At 34.4% G+C, this 14,959-nt stretch overlaps 1 protein-coding gene across 1 annotated transcript in view; it reads right to left on the bottom strand.

The window, feature by feature from the left end:
- plxna1a (plexin A1a) overlaps positions 1 to 14,959 on the bottom strand; it is a 275,583-nt gene that overhangs the window by 71,362 nt on the left and 189,262 nt on the right. Inside the window, exons 18-19 of the mRNA XM_073822714.1 lie at positions 14,337 to 14,457; positions 7,619 to 7,864 (exon numbers count right to left, since the gene is read on the bottom strand). Coding sequence (XP_073678815.1) covers positions 7,619 to 7,864; positions 14,337 to 14,457 — 367 coding nt within the window. The remainder of the gene's footprint in view (positions 1 to 7,618; positions 7,865 to 14,336; positions 14,458 to 14,959) is intronic.

The raw sequence follows: 14,959 nt of genomic DNA, 5'->3' as shown, positions 1-14,959 counted from the left end.
GAAATTCTGAGGAAAAAAGTCAAAATGACAAGATGTAAACTAACAATTCTGAGTTTGTAACTGGAAATTCTGAGGAAAAAATTCAAAATGACAAGATGTAAACTAACAATTCTGAGTTTGTAACTGGAAATTCTGAGGAAAAAATTCAAAATGACAAGATGTAAACTAACAATTCTGAGTTTGTAACTGGAAATTCTGAGGAAAAAATTCAAAATGACAAGATGTAAATTCAGAAGTACGAGTTCATAGCAGGAAATTCTAAGGAAAAAAGTCAGAATTGCAAGACGTAAACTCACAATTGCGAGTTTATAGTGGGAAATTCTAAGGGAAAAAGTAAAAAATGCTTCAGAGTTTGTAACTGGAAATTCTGAGGAAAAAAGTCAGAATTGCAACATGTAAACTCTCAATTATGAATTTATAGTGGGAAATTCTAAGGGAAAAAGTAAAAAATGCAAGATGTAAGCTCACAATTACAAGTTTTTAACTGTAAATTCTGAGGAAAAAAGTCAAAACGACAAGATGTAAATTCATTTACAAGTTTATAATGGGAAATTCTGAGGAAAAAAGTCAAAATGACAAGATGTAAACTCAGAAGTACAAGTTTGTAATGGGAAATTCTGAGGAAAAAAGTCAAAATGACAAGATGTAAACTAACAATTCCGAGTTTTTAACTGAAAATTCTGAGGAAAAAAGTCAAAAAGACAAGATGTAAACTCAGAAGTACAAGTTTGTAATGGGAAATTCTGAGGAAAAAAGTCAAAATGACAAGATGTAAACTCAGAAGTACGAGTTTATATGGGAAATTCTGAGGAAAAAAGTCGAAATGACAAGATGTAAACTAACAATTCCGAGTTTGTAAGTGGAAATTCTGAGGAAAAAAGTCCAAATTGCAAGATGTAAGCTCACAATTACGGGTTTGTAACTGGAAATTCTGAGGAAAAAAGTCAGAATTGCAACATGTAAACTCTCAATTATGAATTTATAGTGGGAAATTCTAAGGGAAAAAAGTAAAAAATGCAAGATGTAAGCTCACAATTACAAGTTTTTAACTGGAAATTCTGAGGGAAAAAGTCAAAATTGCAAGATGTAAACACAACTACGAGTTGGTAACTGGAAATTTTCAGGAAAAAGGTCAAAATTGCAAGATGTAAACTCAGAAGTACAAGTTTATAGTGGGAAATTCTGAGGAAGAAAAGTCAAAATTGCAAGAGTTTATAGCCCAGAAAGGTAATAAGAACATTCATAAAATAGTCCATGTGCTGCTGACACAGTAGTCATGGGCTCAACTCTGTCCCACTTTGTGTCCCAGTTCACTTGCCATCATTTTCTGTCATCTTTTTACTTTTTCTCTTAATAAAAATGGCGAAATAAAAAAAGAAACATTGTAATTCCTTCCACCTCGCTGAAGGAAGTTGGAACAACAAGTAATACAAATCAATACGAAGCCATTTGTGTTACACTTTCTCTTGACACCTGAGCAGAACTCATTAAGAGGTTGAAAAATGAGATTCTTTTAGGCGTCGCTCCCTTCACGCCATCAGACGTCCGCACCTGTGAGCTGAGCTGCTGTCAGGTGATGTTTTTGCTGCTTTCCAGGGAGGAGCAGCGATTTGCACTAAAGCATGTCTGGCCTGTTGGTGTCGGGGGTGAAATAAAAACAACGAGTCTATAGAAACACCATCAGCAGTGTCAGATGGGGCAGGCAGGATGGAGCACTTATCACCTGCAACTTCACTGCTCCTGCGGGTTATAGAGCGAGCTCTTTAAAAGCCTGTAGATGAAAAGAAGCTCTCAACACTCCCCCTCTCTCTCGTGCTCCTTCTCGCTTTCTATCACTCACTTTCTTATTTACCTTTGTGTGTTCTCGGAGAGCAAAAAGGTGAAAAATGTAAGGATATACAGCAAAGCTATTGACTTTATGCACTTAGCAGGTATCTATGTATAACAACTGTTAGTTATTATTTTGCTCTATTTTCTGATGTTTTATCGAGGTTATTATGTTCCTAGTTTCATGTAGCCAGGATGGTGACTAAACAGAATACAGTGATGTAAATAATTTGGCACAAAATAGTATAATATGTACAGTTGAAATCAAAAGTTTGCATACACCTTGCAGAATCTGCAGAATTGAAATTATTTGACCAGGGGATCATACAAAATGCATGTTATTTTTTATTTTGTTCTGATCTGAATAATATATTTGAACTCTTTTCAACAATGACTGTGTGATTTTGAAATCCATCTTTTCACACTAAGGACAACTGAGGGACTCATATGCAACTATTACAGAAGGTTCAAACAATCACTGATGCTCCAGAAGGAACCATGATGCGTTAAGAGATGGGGTGAAAACTTTTGGAATTTGAAGATCAGGGTACTAGTATTAAATAAAAAAAATGATATTTTGGCAAAATAGGAAAATGTGTACACATCTTCATTCTGTTCAAAAGTTTTCACCCCGGGCTCTTCATGCATCGTTTTACTTTCTGACGTATCGGTGAGTGTTTGAACCTTCTGTAATAGTTGCATATGAGTCCCTCAGATGTCCTCAGTGTGAAAAATTGAATCTCAAATTCATACAGTCATTGTTGGAAAGGGTTAAATACACAATAATGCTGAAAAACCAAAGAATTTGTAGGACCTGAAGGATTTTTCTAAAGAAAACTTTTCAGTTTAACTGTTCAGGACAAACAAGGGACTCGTGAACAAGTATCACTTAAAAAAAAAACTAACAAACAAACAAACACACAGCTGTGGATCATTCAGGTAACAACACAGTATTAAGAATCAACCATATGTAAAATTTAGAACTGAGTCATTTTTAAAAAAAATAAATGTAACTATTTCCTCTTGTGGCTTTTGTAAATGTCTTTAATGTAAAGTATCTTACTCAGGTCAGTACTAAATATAAAATAACATTTTGTATGATCCCTCTTATTTTGTTAAAATAATTAACATTTTGCAGATTCTGCAAGATATATATATATATATATATATATATAGTTGAGAAGTTCCTGGATTTTCTCTCTAGTCACAAAAGAGTCGGTTATGTCAAAACACACACACATAGGCCTACTCACAACTGTGTGTCTGTATGATTGTGTGTTTTGTTGCTGACCCAGGCCGCCACAGTCAAGCGTGCACTCTCTCCACTGAGCCCTGCTTTGAACGGGGCCATTATCCCCCAGGAGTGTGTACCGCGGTACCTTTCCCCCCTCCATCTGCCTCAGAAAAACAAATGCGCACACACTCAGGGATCAAAGCAGTACCGGAAATGACTGTGCCTGTGCAGAAGTCGCCCCTAGCTTGAACAGACATAACTGAAACCCAAAAGTTGTGGCCCTAGAGCCTGTTAGTGTGCGCCGAGTGAAGCTGTATTGATTTGAGCTGAAAATGCCCTTCAGTGCCACAGCACAGCAGGTGTCACAGAGGCAAACAGGCAGAGACATCAGCGGTGCTACAGTGTGAGACTCAAACTCACAGACCGCTTATGTCAACAAGCATGTGAACATGAGACGTCAGTATAGGGAACCCTAGGCAAATTAGTATCTTGAAACGATTTTTGTGTTCGATCAGCCATAAGAACAGGATATGGAGGTAGCATCATCAAACAAAGACAGATGCTAAGAGATACCACCTTTTTCTTCCTTCCATTTGTAAATTGTATGGGTCTGGCTTCCGTTTTCATCGATGTCTTTTGCTGTCAGATATTGCAAATCTTTGTGTCTTACCATACTATTTTAATGTATTATCTTAATTATAAACACTGGTTTGTAGTGCAAACAGTTTGACCATTTTCTGCACATTGTTATTCTTCTCGTTATTTCCCTATAGCGCATAATGAACTGGAAGGCTCACCCATAGCCTCACTTCTGCGTTGAAGAAAAAAAGTGAATACAGACTCTAACTTTTTATTTATGTCGCTAACCTACTAACTGCCAGTGTTCAGGTCAATATGAGCTATGTTGAGTAAGTTAGTTGAAGTTATTCAAACTGTCGACACATTCTGAGCTAGCACATCTGGTTTAATGTCATTTGAAGGTAACGCTATTGTCCTCTTGAGTACTGAAGTTGGTTGCTGCCACAGTAATACAATAACAGGGCTGCATGCTTGCAATACATCAAGTGTATATAGTAGCATACTTGCAAGCATTGTGACTGGAATGAGATATCTTCTCAGATAGTGGTAGGCAGCTATTTGCAGCCTTTTTCTTGTTCCCCGAAGCTTGTACCTGAGTTAAGAGGGATTTTTCACTGAGACAGACGGAGACATAGAAAGGAGAGGCACTGAAAGAACTTCACACATATAGTGCGCTGTGGACGAGCAGGTCTTCAAACATATGGTAAGACAAACCGAGCTCTAGGGTTAACAGATTTCCTTTTCACCTTATTCTTCAACATGAAAGTAAGCCTATGGGCACGACTTCCAGTTCATTAGCCGCTGTAGGGAAATATTGAGAAGAATAACAACGTGCGGTAAATGGTAAAACGGTTTGCACTACAAACCATTGTGTTCATATTTAAGGTAATACATTGAAATATGATAAGACAGCAATTTGCAATATCAAGCAGCAAAACGAGCCGTTTTTACAGCTAAACGTAGCTGGATATGGATGAGAACGGAAGCCAGACCCATAACATTTAAAAATGGCCACACTCGCTCTTACAGGAAACAAATAGGTGGATTAAAAAAGAAAGTTAAAGGGTTTGTCTCTTTTAATAAATAGCCATTTAATAGCCATTGTGTTTACATCACAGGCTAGTAAAATTGACCCTTCGCAGGGAGTTTGATTGACAGGCGATCTGCCCTGCTGAAAAAACAGCTAAAACCAGCCTAGGCTGGTTGGCTGGTTTAAGCTGGTCAACAGGCTGGTTTTAGAGGAGTTTTGGCCGCTGGGAGACCAGCTAAAACCAGCTACTTCCAGCTTAAACCAGCTAAGACCAGCCTAGGCTGGTTTTAGCTGTTTTTTGAGCAGGGTGACCAAGCATAACGCCAAAATGGCCATTTTGTTTGACAAACAAACCAGCCATGAGAGTAGATTAACGTTGGTGGATTTAAACTTGAAAAATGGGGTGTATTGATGTCTTTCCACGCTTGAGACAAGATATCTTTTGATGTTCATTCATGTTTACTTCATACTATAACTAGTAAACTGGAAGAGATGATTGGTTGACGTGTCGCTTCAACTGAGGCGATCTGTCAGGACACATTAAAGAGCCACAAAATGGTCTTTTATGTTTGAAATACTTAAAAAATGACCAAATTTGAGCAGACACTTTGTTTCATATCAGAAATAACCTGCTCTATCTTGTCTGTCGGTGCGGTGCGGTGTCAATTTCCTTTTTGCATTGCGTGAGAATAGAGTGTTTTCACGACGTGTCATCAATCGGCCATTTTGGCGGCACTGAATGTAAACAATGCCACTGAACTGAATGAAACTCGCATATTTAGCTGATTAACGCTGCAGAAAATGATACATTTTTATCATGTTTTGGGCTGTACTAGTCGGTTGGACTGGGATAAACATTTGGAGTAGTATAAACTGCCAAAAGTTATAACAAATTAAGGAGAAGAGTGAATAAAACTGTCTGAGGAACAAAAGGCATTTGTGGTTGGCCAAACTAAACCAGGATTTCCAGGACAAGAATCTTGACAACATTGGTGTTTGTTCTTATCATTTCCAATCAGGTAGGCTAGGTGAAATATTAGGCTAATATCTTAATTAATACTGCTCGTACATATCTTTACCACCTGTTAACTTTAGTTTGTCAAAATACTGCAATTGCACTTTAAATACTGCAATTGATGGTTGAGTACATTAACAAAGGGAGCTTTACTGGTTAAAGGCATGTACCTTCACAAGAGAGACATTTTCAATCTAGATCTAGATTTTTACCCTAATAAAATTTCTCATTTAAAAGTGTTTCTGGCCTTTTTTAAAGAAATGAACATATTCAAGTGAGTACAAAAGTGCACTAGCATATAGTTAGCCTTGATGCTAACAGAAGCTGACTGAAAGCTATAAAACTCTTTTTGATTTGATGGGCTCTCTGAATATCATCTAATCTGTTGCGACTTATGAAGCGGGTGGCGCATATGTAGAGGTAGAATGTCTTTAAACGCCAGGCTCTTGACGAAAATCCTTTTTGTGTCTCATCGCCAAAAGTGATTATGGGATATATTACCTCTGCTCTGTTTTGCCTCCCTTTGGGATGAAAAGCTTGATAGACTGATATTTCTTCAGATTTCAAGGCCAAGTGTTGAGCTAGACTGTATGATTGGGTTATTGTGCGAGATCTGTACCCATCATGTTTCGATGATGACTTCCTGTTTCTCTTCCCAGCGGTGGGACTCTGCTGACAATCAGCGGCACCAACTTGGCCACCATTAAAGAGCCCAAGATCCGCGCCAAGTACGGCTCTGCCGAGTCCTTCCATGTAAGTATCCTGATTCCTTGTCCTTTACTGACATCTCTACCTTACACATCTCTAGGCTCTTCTTGTATTTTTCAGTCACCTCAGTTCTTCACTCAGGGAAACTATCTAATGTTCATTTCACAAAAGCTTTCACGTTTCCCTGCTGCTGTGTTGTACTCCTAACCACCAATTTTATCTTGAGAAAAGTCAAAGAAGTCAAATCTCTGTCACTCGTTGTTATTTTCTGTTTATATATATTTCTCACAGTCTCAAGTGTTGAAATGACTCCTCAACATCACATTAATAAAATGTTTTAATGAAACAATGAAATGTTTTAATGAATTATCTGATGTGGCTTCTGCAGTCACAATGGATTTTTTATTTCCTGTATTTAATTGTAAATTGGGCCAATCAATTAAATAGTTGAATCAAAATAATTGCATACTATATGTAATGCAAATAATATAATGCATTTAATTAAAAATAAATACTTTTTTTCTGAGAATTACAACAGATGGAGATTATTAATAAATAAAATAAATAAAAGAAAATGATAAGAGAAAAAATAAATATTTGAATTAATTTAACTATTATTAATATTATATATTTAATACATATATGATTTTTTTCTTTGAATTACCAAAATTGTTAATAATAATAATAATATCAATAATAATATGTTATTTTTCTTCCTGAGAATAGCCACATATAGAGATTATTTAAATATGTTACCTTATTTTGAAGATAAATAAAACATTCAAAAAGAAGCAGTTTAGAAATTAACAACAACATAACTGTTATTATTAAATACATATATTTGTTTTTTTCTTAAAATTACCAAAAAATTTAATATATAATAATGTAATAATAATCAACTTTTTTAAATGCATCACCTTTTTTTTTTTTTTTTGAAAATTGTTAATAGTAATAGTAATAATATTTGTATTTATTCAAATGTGTTACATTATTCTGCAGATAAATAAAAAATTAAAAGTGGTTTATAATAATGTTTTTGTTGTTTATATGTAAATATTTATTGTTTTCATATAATTTATTCAAATTATGTCTTATTATAAAAAGAAAAATCATACTTTATTATTATAATGAACACATTTGATTGAAACTCAACATAATACGGTTGTTTTGAGAAGTTTGTATTCACTTTTGTTTCTCTGTTTTCTTATTCCACTCAGAACTGCACTGTTTTCAACAACTCCGTTATGGTCTGCCTGGCCCCGTCGGTGGCTGATTCGGATAGAGGCTTTGCCGAGACTGGCAGCGGACCGGATGAGATCGGCTTCTACATGGATAACGTCCACGCCCTTGTGGTCGTCAACGAGAGCTTCAGCTACTACCCGGACCCCGTCTTTGAACCCCTCAGTCCCACAGGCGTTCTGGAGCTCAAACCGACATCTCCCCTTATCCTGAAGGTACACATCACTTGCTTCTAGTGGTTGATGGATTTGTGGTTATTGATGTGAGGTTTATGTGGCCAAATCGAGTTTGCGTCATTTACTGATCATGTTGCCGCTGCTTCTGCCCATATTTTCCTTTCCTGTATAACTAAGTTGTTTTTTATGAATCTGTCACTTCGTACCACTTCTTCTTCATCCCTTCGTTTCTAAACTTGAAAATGCTGAACACAGCTGTAATGAAAGCTTCTCTTTTCTTTAAACCAACTGAGGTGAGAGTTCAAGCATGTCGGGTGATATTTCTTTGTTAAATGGAAATTTATTAACGAAACCTTTTTATTTAATGCCTTAATGCCCGATCCCCCGCCTGGCTTATGGGGGGGGGGCAACCCGGTGCATTAGCAAAGCGAAGGAAAATACGAAAATGCAATTTGGTGAAATAATCAGGGATATTCTGGAGATGCATCACATTCTCCACGCAATTAATTTCTCATCTAATTTGATCTGGGGTTGGCGGCGCGGATGAGATGAGAGGGGGAGAGGGAGCAGAATTTGCATTAAAGAGCGGCGTGCCGTGGCCTCGCTGAACCCTGAGGATGGGGGGGATGTTGGTGCTTTACTGTTGTTTGCAACATTCCTTTTTCCCGTTTTTTTCTGTCCATGTGGCTGCAGAGTATTCCGACCTTTATTTTCCTTCCTGTTTATCTCCATTGAGGAGATCAGTCGCAGGATATGTTCATATCTGTTCAAGCCTCTGGGGTTTTCTTTGCTTTTTTTAAATCAATATCTACATGACCTTTACGTATCCAAGGTTGTGTGATGCTAAATTTAATTCTGACAAAAAGAGACCATTACTATTATCTGGAAAAACCAGTGCAGCGCCTTAAAGGAGTATTTTAGGGTATCTTCAGTTTAATGTCTATAGATATTTGATAGACCTGCCCAACAGATTGCCCTGCCAACATTTTCATAAAAAAAAAAATAATAATAATTAAATTGATTGTAAATGTATCATTTACATGTGTAGTATATATTTGTTTTCTAAATTATTGACATTTTTATTTACATTTTTATATGAACTATTTTTAGTTAATATAAACATTTTTATATTTTAATGTTTATTTATAGTAATAATAATAATAATTATAATGCTTTCTTAAAAAAATATATTTTTATATTTTTAGTGTGTATGTGTTTTACCATTTTATGAACGTATGTTTTTTTATGTATCATGTAATAATATTACATTTTTATTTATATTAATAATATAAATGCAAATCTAACAGTATAATTTTATTTATTTATCTAACGGTGTATATTTTTATATATTACTATTTTTTTCCTTCTTCTATTTTTATTTTATAATATTAATGGTTTATTTATAATAATAACAATAATAATAGTGCAAATCTATAATACATTTTTATATATTAATATAAATATTTAATTTTTTTTACCACTTTAATTAATAAAAATAATATTAAATGTTTATTTATTATAATAATAATAATAATAATAATAATAATAATAGTAATAATAATAATGAAAATCTAAAATGATAACTTTACATGTATTTTTATATATTAATATAAACATTTTTTCTATTTTTACCACTTTTATTTTATAATATGAAATGTTTATTTATAATAAAAATAATAATAATAATGTTAATAATAACAATGCGAATCTAACATAACTTTAAATTAATTTTTATATATTAATATAAATATTTGTCTATTTTTCCTATTTTTTATTTTATTTTAGAATATTAATTGTTTATTTATAGTAGTAATAATAAATCTATCTAAATCTAATATAACTTTAAATTCATTTTTATATATTAATATAAAAAATTCTACTTTTACCACTTTTATTTTATAATATTAATGGTTTATTTATAATAATAATAATAATAATAATAGTGCAAAACTAAAATTATTACTTTAAATATATTTCTATATATTAATACAAATATTTTCTATTTTTACCACTTTTATTTTATAATATTAAATGTTTATTTATGTCAATAATAATGTCAATAATAATGTCAATAATAATAAAATCTGAAATTATAACTTTAAATTTATTTTATGTATTAATATAAACATTTTTCTGTTTACCTCTTTTATTTTACAGTATTAAATGTTTATTTATAATGATAGTAATGATCTATCTAAAATCTAAAATTATATACATTTTATTGTATGTATGTGTGTATATGTATATATATATATATATATATATATATATATATATATATTGTTTTGTATAAATAAATATATATATATATATATATATATATATATATATATATATATATTTTTTTTTTTTTTTTTTTTTTTTTTTTTTTTTTTTCTTAAATATTGTTTGCAATAATTTTTGATGGAAATGATAGTTATTAGCATAGTCAATTACATGACAAAGTGTTACATGACAAAGCCCTATTCCAAAATACTTCATGAAAACACTTCATATGCGCCACAGCCATATCACCCTGCAGCCCAAGATCGGTTGCTCAATGAAGCTAAGCAGGGCTGAGCCTGGTCAGTACCTGGATGGGAGACCTCCTGGGAAAACTAGGTTGCTGTTGGAAGAGGTGTTAGTGAGGCCAGCAGGGGGTGCTCACCCTGTGGTCTATGTGGGTCCTAATGCCCCAGTATAGTGATGGGGACACTATACTGTAAAAAGCACCGTCCTTCGGATGAGACGTTAAACTGAGGTCCTGACTCTCTGTGGTCAAAAAAAATCCCATGGCACTTCTCGTAAAGAGTAGGGGTGTAACCCCGGTGTCCTGGCCAAATTCCCTCCACTGGCCCTAGTCAATCATGGCCTCCTAATAATCCCTTTCCATTAAATTGGCTATATTACTCTCTCCTCTCCACCTGTAGCTGGTGTGTGGTGAGCGCACTGGCGCCGTTGTACTGTGGCTGCCGACGCATCATCCAAGTGGATGCTGCACACTGGTGGTGGTTGAGGAGAGATCCCCCACATGATTGTAAAGTGCTTTGGGTGTACGGAAATACACATGAAAGCGCTATACAAATGCATCATTCATTCATTCATTCATTCATTCATTCATTCATTCAAAAAACAATTCATGTTAGTTATATGTTATTATTTTATTATCTGATGTCGCTTTTTCTGTTTCTTATCATTACAGGGCCGTAATTTGATTCCTGCTGCTCCTGGTAACTCCAGACTCAACTACACGGTGTTTATCGGAGAGACACCATGCGTTCTGACGCTTTCCGAGACCCAGTTGCTATGCGAGTGGCCCAACCTCACCGGCCAGCACAAAGTGACGGTATGTACTTAGATCCTCAAGTTCACTCTGACCAAATGTCAAAAGATTGAAAATGACAAGTCGCAGTCAGGAATGAACTTAACACCAACCGAATGCCCCACTGAAGGAAAATGTCTTGAAAGGACACTCTTTATCTCGCCGCAGCATGTCATTCGTTGTGATGGCTCTGAAAGCGAAATGCTCCGAGAAGAAAAATATTTACGCCTGTTTTCTGCATTCGTATTATTTTTGCTGCAAATGTCACATTGAATTCTAAGAAATTGTGTGAAATATATGTTTGTACAAACGCTCTTTGAAAAATGCTGGTTCAAAAATAGACGTGTCTCTTTGCGTTGCCGTCCTCGTGCGGCACTCAGAGGCGAAGGCCGGGGAGACACAGCTGTGCTCCTGTCCCATGTACAGTGACCTACTTATGGGCCACCCTTGATGCAATGGATCACGTCTGGCAGCTTTCAGTGTGTGCGATTTCTATATCTGTTGGCCTGTATGTGAGAATTAGAGAATGTGTGTGTGTATACGTGTGTAATGATGTGAGCGTGTTCGTCACACAGCTGTGCATTGACCTCTATGACCCCTGTTAGAGAGAGTCTCTCTAGGAAATTTTGCATGGCTGCGATCCTTGACCCTATGCCTTCCCAGGGGTCCCTGTAGTTTTTTAGACAGCACACAATGCCTGCGGTGCAGTACATGCGCTCACGTAATGTCTGCACTGGAGTTCTCTTGAAGTTCAATTCCAGATATTTATGTTAGTGCTGTTTGCTAAAGCATTTTACTGCATTTCAGCACCTCTAACCTGATTTTATTAACTATGTGCATAATTTGTTTTTACATGAATGATGCCTCAAATTGTGCAAGTTGTTTAAGTTAATTATATGATAAGTCATTACTGGAATTTGCGTTTGGGTCAGACACAGGTTAATTGCTTTATAAAATGTATTAATATTTAATTATACTAAATTTATATGTTAAATTGATATATATAAGAGCTTGTCTCTGATTTTCATCTACTGGATGATAAAATGAACTAAATAGCCCATAGACGTATTAATTGAAATTATGCCCTCTAAGCAGTTCTGGGTTGATTACTTGCAAATTACTGATGCCAATTTGACCATGACCATCGGTATTAATAACAATTTAATGCATTCATTGGTAAGATTCATTTTTGAGTTTAATAAAAGGCTAATAATTAATTAAATCATAAAAAAATAAAATTTAAATAAATTACGACACTCAAAATAAAACATACTACTTTTAGATATTTTTCTTTATCAAACTTGTTTTAAACTTACCATTAAACATAACATGTTGATATAAAAAAGTTACTTTACTCTGATTACAATTATTTTAAAATGTAGTATAATATAATTACAAGTAATTAATTTTTGGAATCTGGCTACATAATCCAGATTACATGTAATCAGTTACTACCCAGCACTCTGAATAGTATGTAATCATGTAATCAATAAAAAAAGTAACTGTAGTCTGGGTACAAGTCTTTTAAAATGTAATATAGTCTAATTACAAGTACTAAATCCTGATTATGTAATACAGATTACATGTAATCAGTTACTACCCAGCACTCTGAATAATATGTAATCATGTAATCCAGAAAAAAGTAACTGTAGTCTGATTACAAGTACTTTAAAATGTGATATAATTGCATTACAAGTACTTAATCCTGATTATGTAATCCAGATTACATGTAATCAGTTATTACCAGCACTGTGAATAATATTTAATCAATAAAAGTAGCTGAAGTCTGACTACAAGTATTTTAAAATGTAATAAAATATAAGTACAATATAAAATGTAAGAAGTAACTATTCTTATTACAAGAAATCGTGATTGTGTAATCCTGATTACATGTAATCAGACACTACCCAGCATTTTTAATATGTAATTATGTAATCAATAAAAAGCAACTGTTGTGTGATTGCAAGTATTTTATAATGTAATATAATCTAATTACAAGTACTAAATCCTGATTATTTAATCCAGATTACATGTAATCAGTTACTGTCGGCACTGTGAATAATATGTAATCAATAAAAGTAACTGTAGTCTGACTACAAGTATTTTAAAATGTAATATAATCTAAGTACAAGTACTAAATCCCGATTATGTTATCCAGATTTCATGTAATTAGTTACTACCCAGCACTCTAAATAATATGTAATCATGTAATCCAGAAAAAAGTAACTGTAGTCTGATTACAAGTATTTTAAAATGTGATATAATTGAATTACAAGTACTTAGTCCTGATTATATAATGCAGATTACATGTAATCAGTTACTACCCAGCCTTGTGAATAATACATAATCATGTAATCAATAAAAGTAACTGTAGTCTGATTACAAGTATTTTAAAATGTAATATAATCAAATTACAAGTACTAAATCCCGATTATGTAATCCAGATTACATGTAATTAGTTACTACCCAGCACTCTGAATAATATGTAATCATGTAATCCAGAAAAAAGTAACTGTAGTCTGATTACAAGTATTTTAAAATGTGATATAATTGAATTACAAGTACTAAATCCTGATTACGTAATTCAGATTATATCAGTAATCAGTTACTTCCCAGCAATTGATATCATAGAGATTTTGCGCGGACTGAGCAATGCCTTATGAGCACGTTGACAAGTTTTCTTGGGCAAACATTCTCACATTTTCTTTAGAAAAAATAAATTATCTTTATCTTATTGGCTTTAAACATTTAACTATTCTGGTGAACAAACACGTTTACGGTTTAAACAAACACCTTGACACTGTCTGGATTGATTTTTTTGCCAAGACAGAGCTGTGTGTAAACAATCACACGGTTCCTTGTTAAATTTTCTGTTCTCGAAATACAAGCTTGAAATGATCCAGTAATAATAGGACATTTCGAGCTAAATGGGTTTTCAATCTCTTCGCTTGTCTCACAAATGTGATTGGCTCATAAAGTTTTAATTTGGGTCTTTGTGTGAAGCTGCTGTTTCATTCTTGATGCAAAAAAGTTGATTCTCACAAATTAATTGCCACAACAAAATTATGCATGCTAATCGAGGCTAATTGCAGATCTCAGACCACTACACAAGATTTGCTTCCTGCACCTCAATGAGCTAAGTCTCCCGTGCCTTTGTTACAGATCCGGGCAGGAGGGTTCGAATATTCCCCCGGCACACTGCAGATATACTCCGACAGCCTTCTCACCTTGCCTGCCATCATCGGGATCGGAGGAGGTGGAGGCCTCCTGCTGCTGGTCATCATCGCTGTGCTCATCGCCTACAAGCGCAAGTCCCGAGACGCTGACCGTACTCTCAAACGACTCCAGCTGCAAATGGACAACCTGGAGTCCAGAGTCGCTCTCGAGTGCAAAGAAGGTGAGATTAATTATTAGTAAGTCATATATCATTTAGGACTTGGTCAGTGCGTTCACAATTTTTTATTTTAATATACTTTAAAATATAATTTATTCCTGTGATGCAAAGCTGAATTTTCATCAGCTGTTACTCCAGTCTTAAAGGAACACTCATAGATCATTGAATCCTATTAGACCAGTAGCATCACGTTCAAAAATGACCAACGAGTTTCCATATTTGTTTTATTTAAAACTTGACTCTTCTGTAGTTATATCGTGTACTAAGACCAGTGGAAATGCAAAGCTTCAATTTTCTAGGCTGATAAGATTAAGAACTACACTCCCATTCCGGCGTAATAGTCAAGGAAGTTTGCAGCCGTAATACGGCCGAAGCAGGAGCAGTAATACCACGCAGCACATGTGCAAATGCTAAACTAGCTGGGAACTCATTTCTTATAATACTCCGCCTGCTTCG

Source organism: Garra rufa, chromosome 18 (genome assembly GCF_049309525.1).
Source record: "Garra rufa chromosome 18, GarRuf1.0, whole genome shotgun sequence".
Lineage (NCBI taxonomy): Eukaryota > Metazoa > Chordata > Actinopteri > Cypriniformes > Cyprinidae > Garra > Garra rufa.
This window is presented reverse-complemented; position numbering and strand designations above follow the sequence as displayed.